The following is a 24570-nucleotide window of genomic DNA, read 5'->3' as shown; positions in this document are numbered from 1 at the left end:
TAGAGGAATCCTGACTTTGTGTTCACAAGGTCATGTATTTCTGTAAAATTTGCAAAAATAAAATATATTAAGTTGCATTGGCTAAGATCTTTCCACTCTGACTTCCTTTCCTTCCCATATGTGTCCTACAGCCCATGGCTGTAGCCATGCCATATGGCTACAGGCATTTTGTATCCTTAACCTTTCGTTCTTTTCTTCCTTTTTTTTTTTTTTTTTTTTTTTAAATAGGCTCCATGCCCCATGTGGGGCTTGAACTCACAACCCCGAGATTGAGAGTTGCATGCTCTACGGGCTGAGCCAGCCAGGGGTCCCTTCATTTTTTTTTCTTAAAGAGGCTCCCAGATAAGCTTTAGGCCCCTACAATCCCGGATCCACTGGGTCCTCCCTTTTCCCAGTCGCAAAGACAGGGCAAGGCTGTGAAAGGTCTCCACAGGAGTCCAGATGATCTCCTTGAGTCCTCTTGAAGGCACTGAGAATTGAGGAGCAAGAAGAGACTTGCCTGGGGTCTCACAATCCAGGTCAGACCCACCTGGGCGCCCTCCCTTTCACTGACTCCTGCAGACCCCTTGCACCGAGAGGGGGCTACCCGCTCAGGAAGCCGGGAGAGCTGGGCTCTGTGGCTCCAGGACCACGAGGTGGCAGCAGACACCGTGTTTCCTTCTCCCCGGAGCCGGTTCCTCCACCGTTCTGGGGCCTCACGGAGCCTGAATCTCGGCCGCCGCCGTTGCCAAACAGTTCCTTCAACTCTTTCCTGCCATCTCAGGAAACAGGGAGTCCCCGCCTCCGGCTTACTGGCTGAATGATGGTGAGCAGAACACTTTGCTTCTCGAAACTTCGTTTTACTCATCCATAGAATAGGGATATCTTAGCGAGGCACTGGCAGATATATGATAAGCTCACCATTAGCAACCACTGCTCATTCAACGGGGGCTTCTGGAGATGGTGCCTTCCCTGAGGAGTTCTCCCAATGGGATTGGCCCCTTCCCCACACTGGAGCAAACCCAGAGGAACTCCTAGGCGGCCAGGCCTTCCAGAGCCTTTCAATGTTCATTGGTGGGCAGGCACCCTCTGCACCCATGCCTGGGTCCCTCCCCGGACTAGGGCATCTGACTTGGCTTTTCCTCCATCCTTCTCTTAGAGGGAGCTCTGTAGCCTCGTGCCCACCTCAATGTCATCCTGGGGATCCGCCCCAGGCTTCAGATGGATTGTCCTGGGGTGGGTGTGGGGGTCCTTGAACCAACGCCTGCCAATTCTCCCTCTCCTCCAGACCCTCCTGGAAAGACTGCCACACCCCTGCCAGGACACGGCTGTCTTTACCTCAAAGACCTCTTGGTTATCCCCAAGTCTTCTACCCTCACCCCACCTGGCCCTGTCTAAACCCGACATTCACTCTGTGCCAGATATACCAAAGTGGTTTTTGTTCCCAGCACACAACCTCACCATCCAGGCCTTTATCCAGGCTGTTCCTCCACCTGGAGCACCCTCTTCCATTTCCATAAAGTAAATCCATCCCTTAAAAATCTAGCTGGTAGGCCACCTCCTCCAGGCAGCCTTCCCTAATCCCTCAGTTGGGACCCTTTTTCCTCTCTGGGCTCTGGGTATGTTTCTTTAAGGCCCTTCTCATAGGAGGCCATGAATCACAACGGGACTGTCCATTATGTTTGGAGAGCAACCTTGTTTACCAATGGCTTTCCCTTTTAGTGTCTTGGACTCAGGAAAGGCAGGCAGGGTAGTGCCATTACCTCATTTGACTGACACAGAGACAGGCTAGGAGAGAAATATGACTGGCCAGGTCCCACACTCTCCCTTAAATGGTGGTCAGGACTGTGAGCACAACAGATCCCAGACACACTCCCCCTGCTTCAAGCCTGAGCTTGCCGGTCTCCACCATTCCTTGTGGCTTGGTCTTGTGACTCTCTTCCCCTCTTTGACAGAGCAGGGTGCCAGCCTGTTTTGAATGACGTGCTCAATAAAGTTTTGTTGAAGCAACAGATGCTCCCACATTGGCCCTGGCCCCTCTGCTTAGCCCCCAGCCCGTCCCCTGGCCTCTTTATCACCCAACTCAAGACCCAATCACCCAATCCAAGCTGGTAGCAGTGCTCAGGCTCTGGCAGGATAAGGAGCTGGCTGGAGGCCCAGGAAACTCAGCAGAGGAGGGGGGACACAAACAGGTGCCTTCCCCTGCCCCAGAAGCTTATCAGCGTCCCACAGGCTCCAGGCAGACTAGGTGCTCGGTTTAGGGAGATCTGCCCTCTGCTTGTCACCTTCACGCCCTCCACTGGTCTTGAGCTGCATGACCTTGGGTTGTCACCTCCACTCTCAAGTCTCAGTCTTTAGAACTTAAGGCCATAAACATTCGGTGAGATCCAATGAGAGTGCATGTTAAAATAACAGCAGCCTCTAAACGGGAGTTGTCTCCTCTGGAGGTCTTCCCGACAGGGAGCAGCTCAGGTAAGGAACTACAGTCTGGGAAGGGAGGTAGAGGCTTCATAGGCACAGGTACTGGGGGCAGGGGGGCCTGAAGTCCAGGCAGCGACAGCACCACAACCCCCTCCTCCCTCCGCAGTGGCCAACAGGGTCAGGTTCACCCACCCAAGTGCAGACGTCACCTCAACAAGAAACGCACAGAGGCTGCCGAGGCAGAGAGGACGTGGGGCCCAGCAGAGCTGTCTCGGTCTCCAGGGCCTGGGGGAGGTGGGAGGGGGAGGGGGAGGACCTGTTTATAAGACACAAAGAGAGAGTCACACCGAGTCACACCCTTTATGCAAACTCACCAACAGGGACACGCCGTGACACACATGCCCCCCCCCCCCCGCCCCTCCACACACACACACAAGTACAGAGAGAAGAGAGCCACACACACGATCAAGATCACAAACACAACCCCGCTTGCACGCCCCACGCACAGACTCGCAAACCCGGAGCCCTCCCCGGCCACCCCAGCACACGTTCACCGGCACACACTTATCAGGCCGGGGCAGGCGCTGGCGCTGCTGAGTCACCCGCGCGGCAGCTCGGCCCGGGAGCCGGAGCCGCGAGCCCGCCCCGGCCGGGGAGGGGCGGGGCCTCGGAAGGGCCTCCCGCGGCTCTGCGGGATTCTCCTCGCCCCGCCCCCCCGCCCCCCGGCCCGGGCGGAGCCTCGGGGCGCCGGCCGGGAGAGGAAACCCCTCTGCAGAGACCGAATCTGGGCGTTCACAGCCTGCTCCCTCCTGGGTTGCCTGAATACATGTGGGAGCAATTAAAAAATAATACTGGATGCATTACTCGGTATTTGCATATGTATTTTCATCCTCTCATTTAATATTTGCAACAGCTCTATATAAAGTTTGGGCGATTATTAATCCCATTTCACCCCCGAGGGAAAGTAACTTGCCCAAAGGCCACACAGCGGTAAAAAACGCAGGGCCCTGACTCAATTGCTTCCAAAGCCCAAGCTCTTAACCACTGGGCATTACTACCTGTGGGCAGGTGAAACTGTAAGCACGTGAAAGGTGTGTCAATATCCTTAGGAGCCTGTATGTGTGTGTTAGCTTTCCCCGTGCGGTCGACAGGGCTAGGGACCCCTGAAAGGGTTCTCAAGTGTCCAGATTTCTGGCTAAAGGAACTAAAGCTTCTCTGGTGCTTTGGAGGCCGCCCACCTACATCAGAAAGTATCCGCTAGGCTAGATGGAGGGGCTCAGTCAGACCCTCTGCTAGACTGTGAGCTTCTTGAAGGCAGGGACCAGGGCCCTGAAGCCTAAAACAAGACCTGGCTTGGACCCCGCAGTGAATTTGGTGGGGGCAATACCTTAACTTATGACCTTGATATAAAATTAACATCAATAATCATAATAAGTGCTAACACTTTTTGGATGCTCGTGAAACTGGCACTGTTCTTAATACTTTATATGGATCATTTCATTTAATTCTCACAACAACCCTTGAGGAAAATACTTTTTAAAAAAATATTTTATTTATTTATTTATTTGAGAGAAAGAGAGAGAGAGAGAGCATGCGCCCACCCTGGGGGTGGAGACAGGTGGAAGGCGACCGAGAGAATCTTAAATGGACTATCTTTGAGCTCAAAGCCCCACACAGAGATCCTCAATCCCAGGACTCTGAGACCACAACCTGAGCGGAAACCTGGGGCCAGATACTCAACCCACTGAGCAATCGAGGGGCCTTGGGGAAAATAACCTTTGCTAACCCCATTTTACCGCGGAGGAAGCTGGCTTGGAGAGGGTTGTCCAAGTCCAGGGCAGCGCTGGGGATGGAGACTCAGGCAGTTTGATTGCAGGGCCCATCTAATAGGAAGACCACTGAACTCCCAGGAAGTCACTTGCCCCCAATGGGCCTGAGTTTTCCCCATCTGCCAAAAATGAGGTAGTGAGGGGAGTGACTTGGACCAGTGGTTATGAAAGCCCATCCAGTGCTGATGGGATGGACCATAAGGAGGCGGAAAGTCTCCGACAAGAGTGGCAAGATGGGGATGAAAGGAACAAGAGACCATATTTACTGGACGCTATTGATTGTGTGCCAAACCTGTGCTTCGCACTTAACACATTATCATTAATTCTCAGAAAAGTACTGTAAGATTTATAGTTTCAGAGAAGTGACTTGCTCAAGGTCACACAGGACTAAATGGGGGGACAGGTGATCCAGGTGAGTCTCACCAGGGTCACTTCCTCAGGTTCCCTACAGCCAACTCCCTTCCTACCACCCTTCCAGCCCTTAGGTTAGAGGGCAGCACCACGTGGCAAATTGCATCATACTTTTGCCGTGTGACGTCAGACACCACACCACCCAATCCAGGAGCTGCTTACCCAATCCTCCCCTGACCCTCGGGTCAACCCGGGGCCGTTCGGAGCTCGGCGTCCGCGTCAGACCGCACCTGCAGCCCCAGCCCTTTCCCGGTTGCGACGCTCGCACTTCTCGGCCCCGTCCTCCTCGCCGCCCCGCCGATTGGCAGTTGCCTGCGCCAATCAGGAGGCCTCCCGGGCCGGGGGCGGGGCCTCACTCCGGAGTTGCCCTGTCAGTGCAGGTGGAGGCCCCCGGCGGGGCAAAGTGGCAGGAACCTCTTAAAGGGCGAGAGCGGCGGAGAGCGAGAACGCGGCCCGGCCCGGCCCGGCCAGGTCCCCGCCCCGTCCGGCCCAGGTGAGCCTGGACCGTCTGGGGACGATCCCGGGTCCCCGGGAGGGACGGGGTGAGGGACAGACGGACCCACTCCCGAGGGCCCGCGCCGTCCCGGTAGGGGCGGGACCTGGGTCTAAGGGTCAGGGGAAGGGGCTCTCGGGGTCCCGGCTTCCAGGGTCCGAACTGGGGTCCGCAGGGGAGACGTCTCGAAGTTCAGGGTGCAGGGAGGGGCGCGGGCGAGAAGAGAGGGGTCCGGGAGCTCGGGGTCCGGGGCTGGCGCTTGCCGGCCAATCTTGGGGAGGTCCCAGGAGGTCGCGGCCCGTCTGGGGCGGGGGTCCCGGGCCAGGTGCCCGCGGGCGGCTCCCTGCGGAGTGCTGCGGCCCCAGGTGCCCCCCCAGCCCCGCCCTGCCCGGCCCGCCTGCCCCCGCCGGGCCCGCCGCAGCGCTGGCCGGAGTGGGAGGGCGGGCGGCGCGCGGCGGGAGGGGGGCCCCGGGGCCTGGAACCCCGCACCCGGCCCGGCCCGGCCCTTACGTAACTGACTTTGAGTTTCCGGACTGAGGACCCGTGAGCCGGGGTGCCAGCTGCGCCCGCCAGGGTGGCCCTCCTGTCGCCGCCCCGGCCCCGCACGCTCCCTGCCAGGCTCGGTCTCGGTCTCGGCGACTTTCCTGTGGGTCTCAGTCTCCGGCTTGCTCTCACCGCCCGATCCCCGGTGTCCCTCATCTGTCCTCTCGCTCTCTCTGCGGTCCTGTCCTTATCCTTAGTCTTTCTCATCCTAGCCCACACTTTCCCGCAGACCCCCACCTCTTTGGGGTAGAACAAAAGTTCTCCCCCTTGGCAGATTGGAGGCAGGATTTGTACAGACAGACCCCAGCCCAAGATTGCCCCCGAAGGGGGGAGGGTAGAACTATTCCTGAAGGGTTGGGGGAGGTTATTTCAAGGCCCACGGCTTCCCCCCGGGTGTGAGAGCTGCTGAATGTGACCCCTCAAGTCCCCAGACTAGGGCAGAAGGCGGTTCCTTCTCTGCTTCTGGAGCCCTTTTCTCCAGAAGGAGGAGGCTTGGGGAATGCCTGGTCAGGCCTGGTGCTCAGGGCAGCTGGGAGTCCCTGAGAGCGCTGCCTGGTGTCAGGTCTGGGGCAGATCCTCAGCTACTGAAGGGGAGAGGGAGGGGCCAGAGCACTGGCACGGAGCCCCTGAGGTTTCGGCAAGCTCCCTACCTTCACCCCAGTTACAGGCCTGGGCAGGAGGCTGGGCGTGGGGAGGGGATCAACAAGAGGAGGTCAGAGGACTTTTGCATGGGGATAGGGGGAGGGTGGAGATAGAGGTGACAGACTGGCAGGTCTGAGGAGCATGTGCTGGGGTCACCCCCTGCCTTCAAGGCCCTTCTGAGTGCCAATGAGACAGACACCTCAGAAATAACTCCTGTACTCTACCGCTTTTGGGTGTGTGTAGACAAGCTGTTATAGCAGCCACGAGGTGGGAATGATTAATTCTGACTGGGACTGTGGAAGGAGACAGGTGGAAGGTTTGGGAAGAGGGGGATCCAGAAGCTTTAGGGAGCAGAGAGGCGGGGGAAAGGAGACATCTGGTTCCCTGCAGGCTTCACATGCAACAGAACTGGGTTTAAATCTTGGCCCTGCCACTTTGCTGTGTGACCTTGCACGAGTCACTTCACCTCTCTGAGTCCCAGAGTTCTTCCTCAGTCAATAATCCAGACCTCACAGGCATTAGCAGAATCAAATGAGATAATAGTGTGCAGTGACCAGAATGAGAGCTGGTCTGGGAGGAGGCCAGTGGAGGGTGTTTTAAGAAGGAAAATGGAGTGAGGAGGCTCTGGGGTTTCTCTGCGTATTAGGAGTCAGGCAGGGCCTGCCAGGTCCCAGCAATGTGTGGTGTAGCTGGAGCACTTGCATGTGGGGGCGATCCTTAGGGAGGTGAAGAGGTGCCACACCCGTCGGTCTCCTGATCAGCCCATCCCTTCACTGCTTAGACTAGGCTGACCTCCCTCCGGGAGGTGCAGGTGCCAGTAGAAGCTCCCAGGGCTCCCAGGCTGCCGCACCCGCTAGGCCAGTGGGGGTGGGGCCCCTGGTAGGGCAGGGCCGGCACCCCCTCTGCAGAGTGGACCCTGGCCAGGAGCCTGGCTGGCTGTGCTGGGCAGGAATATCCCAGCCTGGCTGGGAAGATGCTGACGCTGTATAGGCCTCTGGAGGCCCAGAGCTCAGCTGCCTGGGGTTGTGCCCAGGGGATGGGACCCAGACTGCAGGGTGAGACAGAGGCCAGGGTGGAAGTGAGGAAGGGAGATGCAGGGAGACACCTCTGGAGGGGGAGGCTGAGCAGAGCTTCTCTGCAGAGCCAGAGAGCAACTGCAAGGGTTGGTCCCTAAGCCCTTCCTGAGCACCACATATGGGTCTGCTAGCCGCAGAGCTAAATAGGGTACCCACAAAGGGCTCACCATAAAAGTCATGGTGGCCTTTGTTGGGGCTTGCAGAATAGATCTTTGTGATAGTTCCCCAGTGGGGGTGGGGCATTCAGATTTTTCTTGGGGCCTGGGATTCTGATGTTTAGTAAAGAGGGCAGGATTCTACTCCCATATAGTCTATGGGCCCATTGCTTTTCTCCCTGGGTCTTAATTTCTCTTTCTGTGAAATGAGAAGGGAAGATGAGCCTACAGCCTCACAGGGTCTTTCAGCACCCATTATTATAGCTTCCAGGACATGGTTTGGGGCTTTGTACACCTCTTACAGTCCACCACCCCCATGAAGGGTGTGGGGGGAGGAAGGATGGGGCCAGGGTAAGGTAGCATGTGTGCTGGGCCCTCATGTCCTATTCTTGGCCTGTATTCTCTAATCATAATTAGAGCCACACTTACTGTACACTGTGCTCTGTGCTAAGCCTTTAAAATGCTGCATTAACTAATACCTAATAACCCCACGAGGGAGTAGATATTATTCCTATTTCTCAGGAGTTTAGGGTGGTGAATCTACTTGACCAGAGTCACACAGCTGGGGAGTGGCTGGGCTGGGATTTGAACCAAGTTCTGTCTGACCCCAAACCCCAGACTCAACTAGAGGGGAAAGTAACCACCTGGTATGTACCGGCTCCCATAATGCATAGCCTTTACTTCCGGAACCTGCCTGACCCTTACTGGGTGAGCTCAGAGCTCTGGGTTATTTATTCTGGGGAGCTGAGGGATAGGATGCGCAGGTGCTCACCAGGCCCATTGTGGGGGGAGAACAGCAGAGGGAGAAACCTTTGGATCAAGGTCCTACTGGGGGTTTCCTCAGAGGGCAGCCCCACCTGATTACTGCCCAGGTAAAAGAGTTGGGCACTGAAAACCTACCTTGGATGATGGACCTACCTGTGGATCTCAGTTTTTCCATTTATAAAGCTTGGATTTTAGTAGTTGAGTGTACACATTCCTTGGTCTATGGGTTGGTGGCTGAAGTTGGTAATGGGGTAAAAGTTTAGAGAGAGGGGTAAGGTAGCAGTGGCTGAGCCTGTGGAAGAAGAGTTTGGTTCAGGAACAGCTCGGATCCTGAGCTGACCATTTGATAAGTATTTCAGATGAAGGGGTGATGCTGGAGAGATTCAGAGTCTTGTCTGGGGCTGTGCAGCTAGAATTACAGACACAAGGGAAGACCTAGAGAACAAAATCCAGGCAGATGCCTTTTGGGATCCTGGCTTGAGCATTTCACTAGGCTTGAAGAGATGAAGTAACACACCTAAGAGCCCACAGAGCGGAGTCCTTGCACTTCATTGTCCTCATCTGTAAAATGGGAATAGTCATCACTTTGCCTTGTCTACTTCCTGGGTCATTGTGAAGGTCAAAGGAGATGAGATATTTGTAACATCAAGTGAGAATGCTGGTTATTTTTCAGTCCAAAGTTGCAATTCTGGGTGTTTGTGGGGAAAGGGCACTTCTGACAGCCCATCTGCTGAGGGACTGTACCCTAGGGATGCACTAACAGAGAACAGCCCTAAGAATGCCACCACCATGTATTGACTGGTTACCAACGTGCCAGGCACTGGGCCCAGAGCTTCACCTCCTTTGTCTCTCTTAATCCCTACCTTGTCAGGCAGGTGATGGCCTGATCCACACTTTCAAAATCTATGCCTACAGCTCCCTGTAATGATAGTAGCTACCAGTTATGAACAGTTTACAGGGTGCCAAGCATTGTGCAGAATGTTTTATACATATTAACTCATTTAATGCCCACAGCAACCCTGGAGGTGGGTCCTAATGCTATCCCCATTTTACAGATGACTAATTGAGGCACAGAGAAGTTAAGAAGACAGGCCCCATGTCACAAAGCTAGTGAGTGCTAGCCAGGGTTTGAACCAGGGTTCATAAGTTTCCTTCTTGAGACAGCTCATCACAGTTGTAATTCATTTCTAAGTTACATGGTTGCCTCCTCACTGCCCTGGATGCCCCATAAGGGCAGGGGCCATGGCTGTCTTCTTCATACCGTATCCCCAACACCCAGCACACCGCAGGTGCTCAGTTAATATTTGTCTACAGGGATCCTGCTGCCTGCAAGGGGCTGGGTCTGGGAGGAGCTCTGGGTGCCATATCAGGTGATCAGATTGCCCACTATAGGGACCCTAGCAGGGCCCCAGAGGCAGAGCATTGATCTATGGGTTTGATTTAGGATTTTCCCCCTGCCCAGGAAGGATTTTTCCCCTTGCCCAAGAACAAGCAGGGCCCCAAAGAGCCTCTCTGTTGGTTGTGCTTATGTCTCACTGCTGTTCTTTGCTTCCATGTGTCCCTGTGATGGCTCCACGGCTTCTTCCTGATGGGCTGTGTGACCCCAACGGCTGCTACTGGGTGAGTACTGGTTTGGCTAAATGACTGCCTCTTGGGCTTGATTCTAATACCTGTCCTGTAGTTCGGAGGCCACTGGGAGGTGTCAAGGGAGCCTAGTGGTAGGGGTGGAAGAACTGAAGGAGGGAGTTCTGTGACGTTTAGATCCTACCACAACCAGCTGACTTCTCTCCAATGCTTAACACACTGGGTGGTGATTTTTGAGACATGTGACACAATGCAAAGGTCTTTGGGGCCAGACTGGTCAGGAATCCTTATTCTGCCCCTTGGAGCTGGGCAGCTCTTTGCATATCTGTTTCGAATCTCAACATTTACCTGACTCGGATGTTTGTTCTTTTCTTCACATAAGCCCCACTAGGGCAGAGATTCTTGTGTATCTGTTCACTGCTGTATCCCCAGCATCTAGGACACAGTGGCACATAGTAGGTACTCAGTGAATATTTCTGAATGAATGAACTTATTTATTCATTCCCTGTCACTATGCCTCATCAATGTGCTTTGTGTTGGGTTAAAGGGCTGATTGCTGTAAAGAGACCAGCATCACAGGGGCTCAGTGAACATGAGTTCTCTCTTTGCTTACTAGACTGGGAGGTCCTTAGGTGAGGTCTCTGCTAAGTGAGCTCTGGGTCCTCTGAACTAAGGGTGGGGCCGAGGACCACACCCATCAATCAGCAGAGAGAGGACCTAAGCAACCAGACTCAAGGCTCTGCTTAGAACTGGGGAGGGAGCCTCTAGGTTTCACCAGGGCAGCTGGGGAGGTCTGGGGCTGAAGGTGGGAGGGGTGGAGAGGGACTCTGCCTCCCAGTACTGCCACTTTCCTCACTGTGTGACCTTGGACAAGTCATTGACTTCTTTGTCTTGGAGACTTCATCTGCAACATGCATATCACAATGCCTCCCCCACATGGGTGTGGGAAGGAGCCAGTGAGAAGTGCTCAGTACTGGGACCTGCTTGGTAATTGTTGGTTTCTTCCCAGTCCTGAGCTCATTCTGGCAGGGGGCCAAGTAAGGTGTCCCTCTTTTTGGCTGCCTTCTCCTGTTTTAACTTCCCACCCAGCTGGACTAGAATCCAGGAGCCCCAGACTCTCTAGCAGTCTGGCCAGGGCTCTGGGCTGAGGGCTGGGCTCTACCCAGTGTAGAAGTAGTTCAGTGGAGGTCCCAGTCTTTTGGTGGGGGACTTGATTCAGTAACCTACCTTCTCTGGGCCTCAGATGCCTCACCTACAAAATAGAGTTACTAAAGGACGCTTCCCTTGAAGAATTATTTAATGAGCAAATGGGTGGGTCAGGCATTATTATCACTATTACTTTTGGGTCTGGCTAAGGAGGCTCCAAGGGAGGGCCCTGGAGAATCACATCCTTTCTTGGCCTCGGGATCCTGGGAGTCTAGTCATCGTATGTATTATTGCCATCGGATGTTTCTTATATGCTGGGTGGGTTGTTATATGCTATTTTGGATGCATTATCTCATCTAGCCTTCCTGGAAATACAGGCATTATGGTCCCTGCTTTACAGGTGTGGGAACCGGTACCAAGTAAATCAAATGAGTTACCCAGAGTCACATAGTTACTTAGGGGTAGACCTGGAGCTCAGACTCAAGTCTGCTTATCCCAAGGCCCTAATTCTTAGTATAAAACTTTCTTACCTCCCCCAAGGGGCCAGAGACTGTGCCTGAGTCTGTGCTACCTCTACTGCTCAGCACGGGGCCTGGTGAGGGCTACAGGACTGCTTCCTGAACACACACACACACACACACACACACACACACACACACTGTACCCCCACTCAGGCCGGTGCTCTAAGAGTTTTGAAGACAGGGGACAACAGAAAGCAGGAGAAGGCCTGGTTCTGAATTCCCCATCTCTTGTTTACTAGATGTGTGACCTTCAGCAAGACATTTAACCTCTTAGAATCCTAGCTTCCTTATCTATAAAATAGGGATAATAAAAGAACCTATGTACCTCCTAGAGTTCTTATGAGGATTAAGCAATGCAATGAGGTACATGGTGAGTGCCCGATGACAGTAATTATTGTTGTTATTATATCGTTATGAGTGTTATTTTAGGATTACAAAGATAGCCCTCTTGGGACAGTAGAGACCAGGTCTGGGAGGGGCCTGCTGGGGACAGGCAGGTAGCAAGCTAGTCTGACAGGTTCCAAAAGGCACCAGTAGGGTGAAAGGATGGAGGAAGCCTCTCAGAAATAAGAACACAGCACCCTTTCCTAGCCATCTGCTTTCCCTCACATCTACTCTGTGCCAGGCCCTGTGCTGGGCATGGGGCACCGAGATGAATCTGTGTGGTGTCTGCCTCCTTACTGCGACCAGCTCAGAGTCAAGCTGGGGGGAAGGACACAGAACTACCACCTCCACCTTTGATCGATGCACTGAAGTGTAAACTGTGAATATCTTCTCAGGCAAAGACCAGGAAAAAGGGCATTCCTAGTGGAGGGAACTGTTTCGCCAAGGTACAGAGTCATGACCTGCACTTGGGGGAATGCAGCTAGAGAAACAGGCTCAGGAGAGTTAGGAGGACTTGTCCCGGTGGTGATGGGGAGCCATCAGACATGAAACAGGGGAAGGACATGGTCAGGTTTATATTTTGGGAGGATCGCCTGGTGTGGAGGACAAATGGGAGGGGGAGGCAGGGGCAGTTCTGCTGGTGAGGGATGCTGAGATGCAGCCTGGGACTGAGCCATGGGATGGGGAACAGTGGGTGGATGTGAGGTTTACTTAGGACCCGAGCCAGCAGGATGTGATCAGGCGCTGCAGTGGGTGGACAAGAGAGGAAAGGGGTTAGAGTATGGGGTGATGGGGCCTGCTGGGGTCTCTGGCTGAGGGACATGTCCAAGAAGAGGAACCAGAGCTGGATTGGGGGGGTGGTAAAAGCCAAACCTCAGGCCACCAGGGCCCATGCCCTCCACTCCTGCCTTGAGGGTCGCTTGTGGTGACCCTGGATGGCCTTACAGGGATAAGAGAGCTCTTTGGGGTGGGGGCCAGGCAGGGGTGTGTGTGGTGCAGAGAAGGCTTGGCTTCTAGCTCTACCAGTGTCACTGAATGTTTGCCTGACCTCTAGAAGTCGCTCCCGCTCTCTTGCTCGCCTTTTCTGCGCCTTGATAGAGAGGACAAGAAAACCTGTTTTGCCTGCCTCACAGATTGGGTGATAAAATGCAATGTCTAGAGACAACAAATATTTATTGAGCACTGACTGTGTGCTGGATTCTGAGGGGCACAAAGATGACTCAGATGGGGTTCCTGTTGCACAGGAAGCAAGGAGTGCTTCTGAGCTAGCCCTAGCTGAGTGGGTGGTTAACTCTTTCTAGGCATTGGGTATTTTTTTTTTAATATTTAATTTATTCATTCAAGAGAGACACAGAGAGAGAGGGAGAGAGAGACAGAGACATAGGCAGAGGGAGAAGCAGGCTCTATGCAGGGAGCCCGATGTGGGACTCGATCCCGGGTCTCCAGGATCATGCCCTGGGCTGAAGGCAGGGCCCAAACCGCTGAGCCACGTGGGGATCCCTGGCATTGGGTATTTGAACTGGGATTTGAAGGATGAATGAGAGCTCTCTAGGCAGGCGGTAGAGGGAACAACCTTGGTTTTTTTTGTTTGTTTGTTTGTTTGTTTGTTTTAAATTATTTATTTATTTATTTATTTATTTATTTATGATAGTCACAGAGAGAGAGAGAGGCAGAGACATAGGCAGAGGGAGAAGCAGGCTCCATGCACCAGGAGCCTGATGTGGGATTCGATCCCGGGTCTCCAGGATCGCGCCCTGGGCCAAAGGCAGGCACCAAACTGCTGCGCCACCCAGGCAGGCGATAGAGGGAACAACTTTGTAAGCACAGGGAAGAGGATGGGTGAAGGCTTGAATCAGCATAATGTGCTCAGGGCTCTTATGTACATATGTGCGTACATACCTACATACACCAGAACAGAGAGGGAGAGGTGATGTGGTGATGGGAGGGGAGGCTGGACCCAGATCATGCAGGGCTTTGGGGACAGTCACTTTGGAGGTGGTCACCCTTATAACTGCCTGCTCTCTTGAGACTGCTGGGGCCCTTTCCACCTTGTTCCCCTCTATCTCCCCATCCCTCACCCCCACCCCAGTCAGTCCCAGTGGCTGCCTCTCTGGGGAGTCAACAACCTGGCTAGCTAGCTAGCTATGCTGCTTATGAGCTGTGTGGTCGGCCTTCATCACCTGCCCTCTCTGCACCACTGTTCACCTTAGTAAAATGGGGACAGCAGGTCCTTCTCATGGGGAGGGGCGGCAGCTATGGCCAGATAATCCCCACCCATGGCCTTGCACAGTGTCTCCATGTCATGGGCACCCCTAAGGGGCTCCAGTTCAGTCATCAGTATTTGGATTTTCAATCTCTTTGCTCCCCCCTGCTTGCTTCCCCCGCCCGCCTCTCCTGGCAGCTGGCTCTGGCCAACAAAAGGAGGAAAGGATTAAGAAACAAGCCCAAATCTCCAGAGGGGTCCTGGCCCACTGCCCAGCTCGCCCCCATCTGCCCCTTGCCCCCCTTGGCCTCAGGCCCAAGGACTCTCAGTCTTGAGGCCTGGGCTCCCCCCAACTCCCCACCCCAGGGGCCCCTTCCTGGCTGGAGGCCAAAGCCAGCAGCCTTGAAACAGGGACAAATATTTTGAAAATCTGTGGCTTTATTTTTTTCCCCTGGAAGCTGATAACCAGGCCCTTTTTTTTCTGGGTGATGGGGAGAAGAGTTAAGTGTGATGCCCTGTATCTGCGGGAGGCCCCACAGTCTGGGCAGAGCTGGGTCCTGGAGCCCCCTGGATTTTACAGTAGGGGCTCCTGACCACGTCCCTTATAGTACAGATGCAGGAACCTCATATCAGAGCAGGGGGCTGATGGTGCAAGGGTCATGCAGCAGGGACCCAGGTCTCCAGACCCTGTTTGCACTACACTATGAATGGGTGTGATACAGTGACCTTGGCTGTCACTTCACTTTTTTGAGCCTCAGTTTCCTCTGCTGTAAAATGGGGCTGATTTTACTGCGAAGATTGGCAATGATGCAGATAAAGCACTTAGTCCAGTGTTGAGCATTCTGAGGCTTCAGTGGTTGGGACCCTGGGATCATGACCTGAGCTGAAGGTAGACACTCAGCCGACTGAGCCACCCAGGCACCCTGATACAGTTTCTTGTTGAACAAATGACACTCAATGAACCAGTGTCAAAGCCAGAGGCTCAGCATCTTTTACCCTCCTCCCCTTCTCCCCCACTTCTGGTTGGCTGGAACACTCTAGCCTCACCCTCGGCCTGGCTTTGGCTCCTGCCCCCAGTCCATCCTGCCCTCCTGGCACCTAGCCTGCACTGTCTCTCTTCCAGGAGCCACATGAGGACGGTTTCCCTTTTGCCGTTGCCTCTGGTTAATGCCACTGCAAGCACTTTGGGAAGGCAGTCAGAAGGGTCTTGAATTACCCAGGCCTAGGCTGAGGAGGCAGGGGTGGAGCGTGAGCTTCCTGGAACTGTCCTCTGGGAGCTGGGACAACACGAAGCCTTCTGGAGGTGGGGGAAATGGGCAGGCATAGAAGAGAAAACCTAGTCCACAGCCCCCATGTGGTGGAGTAGAAGGGATGCCAGACTGGGGGCTGGTGGGCCTCATCCCTCCCTTAGCTCTTCACCTGCCCTTGCTGAGCCTGTTCTCTGGTTTATAAAGGGAAGGGGATGGATTGATGTCAGAGGTTTCTACTAATATTATAGGATTAAAAAAAAGGATTTCGGAGTCGACAGACCTAGGTTTAAATCCCAGCTTCACCACTTACCAACTGTGGGACCTCTAGTGAGTTCTACCTCAATGAGCTTTAGTTTTCTCACAAGTAAAATGGGGAAAATATTAGCACCTTCTCTTAAGATTACCTGAGGTGGGGGGGGAGGCGCTAAATTCAGGTTAAAATATTCAGTTCGGAGCTGACACATTGGAATTATTGTTGTTGTTATTCCATGATTAGTAGAGACAAGAAGACCGGTCTGCAAACAGTTCATTGGGAGAGCAGGGCTTGAGAAATTTATTTGTTCATTCATTAATTCACTCGACGGATACTTGGGATTTGCATGGGCAGGACATAGAGAAGAGAAGCAGGGAGGCACTAGCAGCCTGGGTCAAATAGACCTGCTCATTCTAGCTGTGTGCTGTGGATCAATTACTTCTCTTCTTTGGATCTCACTCCCTCATCTGGGAAATGGTGAGATGGTGAGCATAATCTTTACCTCCAGAGTTGCCCTAGGCTTAAGAGAGTTCAAGTACAAGTGGGTGATCAGTCTGTATGTGATTCCTTTCCTCTCTCCGCTCTGTCAATGACTAAATCTATGATCACAGGCAAGTCTTTGAATATACTCAGCACACTTCCACTCCAGGGCCCTTTCACTTGCTGTGCACTAGCCCTTGAACTCTCTGCCCCCAAATACTTTCATGACTTGCTCTCTCATGTCCTTAATTTTTTTGTTTAAATGTCACCTTCTCAGTAAGGCCCTTCCATCTTATTTAAAATGGTAACACTCTTTGCTGCCACAACAGGAACATTCCCTATCTTCCCTTTAGGCCTATTTTTTTTTTTCCTCTCCATAGCATTTTATCATTCTTTGACTTACTGTATTTTATTGAACACTTGTTTATTGTTTGTCCCCCCCCATTGGAATGGTCAGCTCAGTGACTATGGTGATTTTTGTCTGTCTTGTTCAGTGTTATATTCTCTGTACTTAGAAGAGTGTTTGGTTCATGGTAGGTGCTAAATAAATAATTGTGGAGTGAATTTTTTTTAAGATTTTATTTATTCATTTGACAGACAGAAAGAGCACAAGCAAGGGGAGCAGTAGGCAGAGGGAGAGGGAGAAGCAGGCCCCTTGCGGAGCAGGGAGCCCGATGTAGGGCTCAGTACCAGGACCCTGGGATCATGACCTGAGCCAAAGGCAGATGCTTAACCAACTGAGCCACCCAGGCGCCTCTTGTGGAGCTATTTAATGAAAAAAAAATGAAGCCTCTTCTCTCTGGGTCTGGCACTATTCTGTGCAGATAAATAATTCTCAATAAGTAATTGTATGAGTGGCCGACATGCTCTTCATTTGTCAGATAACACTTTTGGCTGGGTCAACCCTAAAGCCCTTTTGCTTCTGACATTTTCTGCTAGAGCATCAGTTTCGGTTGGAGTGCTCAAATCTTTTGTTCCTGAGACTGAGCTATGCAGAATTTCTAGTTGGGGCTGTTTGGCTGTTGGGCCCACAATGGTTATTATGTCATTATTGGTAATTAGCACGTAGGCCCAGAGGATTGAGCTTTTTGTTTTTCAGCAGAAATCACAGCAGAGAGCTGTGCCAGCCAGGGAAGCCCAGGCCTCATGCAGCTTCCTCTGTAACGACCCCCCCTTCCCAGCTATGGGTACATGGCATAGGCAGGCCAAGACACAGGTGTTTAAAGCTCTGGGCACCTGGAGAACCCAGGCAGTATCCTGGAAAGTTTCTCTTCCACACCCCCAGCTCTCTATGCTACAAGGGGGGGGGGGGTGTTCTCCAATTCCCCTGGGAGACCTAGGTATAAGGTTTCCAGATACTCAGGAGGCAGGGCATTTTCTGATGCTTAGGATTCAGTAATAATATTGAAGGAACCCTAGGGAAGGAACCCTGGATTCAAGTCCCTGCTTAGCTGCTTTGTTGTTGGGTCACCATAGAGATATCACTACCTCTTGCTAGGCCTCAGGTTTCTCATCTGTCAGAGAGAGAGACACCTACTTGGCCTCACTGGAAAGAGAGGCAGGATAGTGTAGTGGGCTCATAGCGAGTGCACTATATATCTTTGCTGGTATCAGTACAATGACCATTGTGAAAATGCAGGCAATCTGTAAACTATAAGAAGAGTAATAGCAATAAAGCCAGGAAGATGTAGATTTGTATCCAGACTTGGACACTTATTAGCTGGGTGATCTTGGATAAGTGTTTTACTTCCTCACCTGTAAAATCGGAATTACAGTCATGTCTTTCTCAAGGGACTATAGTGAAGGTTCATTAACATACTGTATATAAGAAGTACTTGGGGGCAGCCCCGGTGGTGCAAGTCCCACGTTGGCTCCCTGCATGGAGCCTGCTTCTCCCTCTGCCTGTGTCTCTGCCTCTCTCTCTCTGTGTCTCTATGAATAAATACATAAATAAAATCTTTAAAAAAAAAAGAAGTACTTGGTATACAGCTTTTCTGCATAGATGAGGAAGAGAGGAGAATTGATTTGCTTAGACTCACATATCATCTCAGTGGTGGAATTGTGATTTGAACCCGGGTTTGCCTGCCTCAGAAGTCCACATTTCTTTTACCTCTTTTTGCCATTACCCATTTATGGGATGATAATAATGGCAATTTTTAAAAAAGATTTTATTTACTTATTTGACAGAGAGAGAGAGAGAGAGAATGAGAGAGAGAGAACACCCAACCAGGGGGAATGGCAGGCAGGGGGAATGGCAGGCAGAGGGAGAGGGAGAAGCAGGCTCCCTGCTGAGCAAGGAGTCCAATGCATGGCTGGATCCCAGGACCCTGGGATCATGACATGAGCTGAAGGCAGACGCCTAACCAACTGAACCACCTAACCAACTGAGCCACCCAGGCACCCAGTGTTGGTTGCTCTTAATGTATGGGACTCGTTCATTCCGTGATCCTCAGTGCCTATAGGAAGGAGATGCTCAGTCCTGCCTGCTTCCCTGTGGCCCCTCCTCTGCCATCTCCTAGGTGAGGGTTGGGCCAGGCTGATTTTAGCAGTTTTAGAAGGGGCTCAGCTAGTTGGTGGCACCGAGTCTCTCCCCTTCTTTCTTGGGTAACCCTCTAGAGGATACCTGGGGCCCTGGGGAGAGAGAATTAATGGTTTAAGCTTGAGTGAGCTGGAGGCTTTGCTGGATCAGGGTCATTAGGCTCACTCCAGCTGTCGAGAGAAGGGGGTTAGGGAGGGTCACAGGAGGCCAGATCCTTGAGTCCCTCCTTGAATGTCCCAGGGCTATAGTCAGAAGCAGCCACAACAGCCTTTCCCTGGGGGTGTTGGGACAGATGCTGGTATTGCTCATTCATATCATTTCCAAACTGCTTTTCTGAGAGTGATATGAAAGCAGTGTGGAACAGTGGACAGTAGTATCAGACAGAGCTAGTTTAAGCTGTGTGATGTTGGGTAAATCACCTCATGTCTCTGGGCTGTAGTTTTTCTTTCTTTTAAAGATTTTATTGGGACGCCTGGGTGGCTCAGAGGTTGAGCCTCTGCCTTTGGCCCAGGGCATGATCCTGGAGTCCTGGGATCAGGTCCTACATTGGGCTCCCTGCATGGAGCCTGCTTCTCTCTCTGCCTATGTCTCTGACTCTCTTTGTGTGTCTCTCATGAATAAATAAATAAAATCTTTATTTTTTTTAAAGATTTTATTTATTTATTTGAGAGGGAGAGAGAGAGAGAGAGAAGGTGGGGGAGAGAGAGAGAGAGAATGAACAGAGGGGAGAGGCAGAGGGAGAGGGAGAAGCAGGATCCTTGCTAAGCAAGGAGCGCAATGCAGGACTTGATCCCAGGACCCTGGGATCATGACCTGAGCCAAAGGTAGCCACTTAAGTGACTGAGCCACGCAGGTGCCCTGGGCTGTAGTTTTTCGACTGCAATTGAAAGTAATATTACTTTGTAGGATTGCTATGAGGTGTAATGCAATAAATGCATATAAAATACTTAGTATGTGCCCTGTACTTAGTAAATACCTAATAAATGCAGTTGTCATTATTCTTATTAATAAGTTATATCTAAGGGCCCTTCCAGCTCAGACATTCCTAGGTTTTTATAGCTGTAGAATTCAGCTTGGCCTGTAGCTTTTTTTTTTTTTTAAGATTTTATTTATTTATTCATGAGAGACACAGAGAGAGAGAGAGAGAGGCAGAGACACAGGCAGAGGGAGAAGCAGGCTCCATGCAAGGGGCCCGATGCAGGACCTGATCCTGGAACTCCAGGATCATGCCCTGGGCCAAAGGCAGGCGCTAAACCGCTGAGCCACCCAGTGATCCCTGGCATGTAGCTTTGGAAGGGAAATTTAGGTGGACTCAGAAGGCAGAGAACAGAATCCTGCAGTAGGGATCAGAAGGCTTGTGTTCAAGTTTGGGCTCTGCCACTCTCTGCTGTGTGACCTTGGACAAGTCCCTTCCAGTTTCTTTTTTATTTTTTTTTCCCTTCCAGTTTCTGTACCCATTTCCCCATCTGTTTAAAAGCTAGCAGCTGGAGCTTGAGGACCTCTAGGGGCATATCCAGTTCTAACATTTTGGGAATCTAGAGGCCTAGAGGAAGTGTCTTAGCTACCATCTTTTACATTTTCAACTCCCTTCCCTTCTGCCCCTGTTTCTTCTTGGCAGAAAGGACATAACTTGCTAACTCCAATGGATGTATTTCAATCACATTAAAATTTTTTAAATTTAGGGGATCCCTGGGTGGCTCAGCGGTTTAGCTCCTGCCTTCGGCTCAGGGCATGATCCTGGAGTCCTGGGATTGAGTCCCACATCGGGCTCCTTGCATGGAGCCTGCTTCTCACTCTGCCTATGTCTCTGCCTTTCTCTCTCTCTCTCTCTGTGTGTGTGTGTGTGTGTCTCATGAATAAATAAATACAATCTTTAAAAAAAATAAAAAATTTTAAATTTAATTATTCATGAGAGACACACAGAGAGAAGCGGGCTCTATGCAAGAAGCCCGATATGTGACTGGATCCTGGGACTCCAGTATCATGCCCTGAGCTGAAGGCAGATGCTCAACCACTGAACCACCCAGGCATCCCTAAATCACACTTTTTGTTCTTACTGTGCTTTAGAACCAAGCTTAATGCATTTTTTTTCCAAGCAAAGTGCATTGTGTCAAAGAGGTCAAAGCATGCTCTGTGTTTTCAAATGCAAAAGACAAGATATTGTATAAAATTACTACATATGCTGATTACCTTTACCTTTATCTCAAAAATGACCAGAACGGGCAGGCTTATGTGTAATACTTTAGAAAAAAAAAAAAAAAAAGTGCTGCAGTCAATGCATCCTAAAAAAATAATCATAGGTATGATTAGATAAAAGGATGTTTGTTGAATAAAAGAAATAAAAATGGGAAATAACCTAGCTGTTCAGTGTTTAGTATTAACTAAATTATGGTATATCTATTTGAGGGCAGTATTAAAAATGGTGATGCAAATGTCAAATTATTAGGTTCCAATTAGTTCCAAACTCAGTTCCAAACAGTATGATTTAAGTTTGAAAAAAGCATTAAGTTGAACTATTCCTTCCTTTCTAAGATTTTATTTTTAAGCAATCTCTACACCCAACCTGGGGCTCGAACTCGCAACCGTGAGACCAAGGGTTGCATACTCCACTGCCTGAGCCAGCCGGGTGCCCTGTATTAACTATATTTTTTATGAACAATTCAAGTACTACTACTAAAAATAATTGCCCAGGAAAGGCATACTACTGTATGAACAGTAATTTTTCTGCCTGATCATAGCCTGTTTATCATTTGTATTTAAAAGGTCTAAAATGACTGCAATTTTATGACCATGGGCAAGATGGAAAGATAACTCTACTCTTTTGTACTTTTTTTTTTTTTTTTTTTTACCAGGATTGGTTTTTATTCAGTAGTGACTGTTTAGAACACTTTGCTGGTGGGCCCAGCTTTTCAAAGCCCTCTTCATCTCTTGCCACTCTCTGACAACAGACAAATGTTTTCCACGAGCCCTATCACAGGGCCGTAAGGCCAGCTGTGTCCCTAATCCGCCCATGTCCCAGATTTGGGAATGGCTCAGACTCCAACTGTTTCCCCCACTCTACCCCCACTGTCTCCCAACCTCATCTCTTCCAGGTCATCGGAGGCCCCAGCTACCCTCCCTGGCCTTCCCCACTGATCACCACCTAATTTCGACACCTAATTTCACCCTCTTCTGTGCAGCTGGTGTTTGAGCTCAGTTTGCAATGGGAAAGGATTAGGACCCTTTCATGCTGTCTTTTTTCTTTTTGTTTTGTTTTTTCCTCAGTGCCCTTGACCGTTCTAGGGGCTGACAGGCAGCTAGCAGGGCCTGTATTCCCTAGGAAGGAACAGGAGGGGTGGTGGAGGAGGCAGTGGTGGGCTCAGCTGGCAGGCGGGATAGAAATGGCCCCTAGAGACCCCAACCTGGGTCTTGGAGCATGGCACAACCGCCACCCAGATGTGAGCATGAAGCAGGCAGGCAGGTTGCTGAATTTCTGCTTAGAAAATTAGCCTCAGGGATGGTGCTTGGGACTTTTACCCTTGGGACCCAGTGGCTGCCTCTGCGGGGTGAACTGGAACTGGATGTCTGAATTGCAGAGACACATGGGCACATGACTGTGGGTAGTGTGGGTAGCTTCTCTTCCTTCAGACTGGGCATTACTTATCCCCTCACTCTCTACTATGTGGTGGGCCTAGCTAACTCAGGGATTGAGGACTTTGCCTAATAGGTGATGGTGTATAACCTAATTAATAACAAAATCAGTCATGCATGCATAGTACTTTCTAGTTTACAAAGCCCTTTCATCTCCAGGCTAAGAATTGAAAGTGAAAACTGGAATTCAGGTCTTTGTGATTCTAAAGCCAGTGCCAGCAGTTTTTGGTGTGGTGTTGCAGAGCACTCTCAATATGAGAGTGATTTATACTAAAGTGCCTTAGTCCAGCTATTTTTTCCTAGCCTGAGACTCCTACTTTTTTTCAGGGTGGTGATTGCTAAGTACTACACACTCCATCCAAACAGGCCTTTTGAAATATGTTATGTTATTGGCTAGCACTTCATGGGATAGAGACTATTGGTTTTTATGAATCTGAATTTGCTGGATTAGTGGTCATGGTGGTCATGGTAAGCCACCTGGTGATTGATCTTCAGGATTTATCCTCCATGGTACCAGATTTTCAGGTCTGATAAGGAGGAAGCCTCTGAGGCACAAACATGGTAGGGTGAGAGCTCCCTGAATCAAAAGTATGGCTTAACCTGAGAACCCGAGATAGGGGACCAGAATATTCAAGAATAGGTGCTTTACCTCTGGTACACAGAATGACCCTGGCCAAGTCACCTGACCTTACTAAGCTTCAGCTTCCTTATATATAAAATGGGGATAATTTGTTCACTTGTTCACTTATTGAATCTGCACTATTCCGGGAGATGAATAAGAGGGGGCAAAATCCCTGTCCTCTTGAAGCTTGCCATTTAGTGGATCTAAACTGCCACAATTTATGGAGAGGTGCAACAAATAATTAAATATAAAGAAAGTCAGGTAGAAGTAAGGGCTATGAAGCAAATTAAAGTGAGACAAGGTAAAAATAAAATCTTTAAAAAGGGGAGTGTAGAGCATGCAACTCTTGGTCTTGTGGTTGTGAGTTCGAGCCCCATGTTGGCTGTAGAGATTACTTAAAAATAAAATCTTAAAAAAAAAAGCAGGGCAAGGGTACTGTGGAGTATATTTTAGATAGGGTAGTCAGGTAGTGCTCAAGTGATTCACTTAGGATGTTTCAAACAGGTAATTCATGCCATGTGCTCAGCTCAGTGCTGACAATTGAGAGCTTAACAAACATTATGTCAGGCTGCGCTACATCTCTCCATATTTCAGTCTCTGAATAGCAGTAACAGTGAACACTTAGGTAGATCTTACTATGAGCTAGGCAGTATTCTAAGCCCTTTACATATTTTAACTGACTTAATTCTTACAGTAGCTCTTACGAGGTTGAACTATCATTATTTCCCTTTATGGGGTTAGAGACAGACAGAAGTCCAAAGCATGAGGGAGGACTGAACCCAGGTGTCTGTGTCTAGGGCTGAGCTGCAGATGGGAGGGGCTGTGATCAGATACCAGGAGAGCCAGAAGCTGGCATAAGGCAGGTTCTGGTTAGATGGCCTGGCTTCTTATCCTGACAGGTCTAAGCCTCTCTGCCTCAGTGTCTTCATCTCTAAAATGGGAATACCAGAACCTATCTTACGTTAGAGGGACTGTGCTTTCATAGAAAATATAGTTAATACAGGGCACCTGGCTGGCTCGGGCAGTGGAGTATGCAACTCTTGGTCTCAGCCTTTTCAGAGACCAGCCTGGCAGGGAGTGTGACGAGTCAAGGGGCCTCCGAAACTCCTTTTCAGGAGTCCATAAAGGCACATCAGGCAACTTGTCAGAGCAAGCCTAAGTTCAGCTGGCGTGCAGACCTCGGAAGCTAGGTCTTTATGATTTTGAGGGTGCCCGGAGTGGAATCAGGAGACCCTTCCATGCAAAAAAGACAGGTGAAATCTTGGCTTGGCCACAGCATTCAGCTTCCGCGTCGGGCCTGGCACGGCCGCCAGGAGCGGTAAAGCCTCCACGAATGTCAGGGTGGGAATGGCGCCTAGACACCACCGAGTTGGTAGGTGGGGAAACTGAGGCCCGGAAAAGCTAAGTGATTTAGAGAAGAAGGTCACGAGGTGCACGGGTGGGCGGTCGGCTGGCAGCAGCCTCGGCTTTGCTTGAGGCTTCCAAATCCCGGCGGGAAGGGCCTCCCCTCGGTCCGGGGAGGTCCGGGGAGCGAGCGGCCTCGTTCCCCACGTGGGTGCTGCGGGGGCCGGGAACACCCGGCCTGCGGAGCGAGTTGGACGTGCGCTTGCGCACTCGCGCCCAGCCCCTCGCCTTCTCGCCTCT

The 24570-nt window shown here is 51.1% G+C and overlaps 1 protein-coding gene across 8 annotated transcripts in view; it reads left to right on the top strand.

Annotated features, from left to right (window-relative positions):
- Positions 1–4857: 4857 nt before the first annotated feature.
- Positions 4858–24570, top strand: part of EPB41 (erythrocyte membrane protein band 4.1) — a 200472-nt gene continuing 180759 nt past the window's right edge. For 4 of the 8 annotated variants that reach the window (XM_049105497.1, XM_049105493.1, XM_049105495.1 and 1 more), the window contains exon 1: positions 4858–5133. Coding sequence is in view for 1 of the 8 variants with exons in the window: in XM_049105403.1 (XP_048961360.1) it covers positions 9903–9934 (32 nt within the window). In the remaining 7 variants the exon portion in view is untranslated. Of the gene's footprint in view, positions 5227–5651; positions 5780–9654; positions 9935–24570 lie in introns of those variants that run through there. The other 4 variants (XM_049105406.1, XM_035713322.2, XM_049105486.1 and 1 more) reach the window with 4 other exon arrangements.

This window comes from Canis lupus, chromosome 2, assembly GCF_003254725.2.
Source record: "Canis lupus dingo isolate Sandy chromosome 2, ASM325472v2, whole genome shotgun sequence".
NCBI classification, from domain to species: domain Eukaryota; kingdom Metazoa; phylum Chordata; class Mammalia; order Carnivora; family Canidae; genus Canis; species Canis lupus.
The sequence above is the reverse complement of the archived record's forward strand: the minus strand, read 5'-3'. Positions and strand labels throughout refer to the sequence as shown.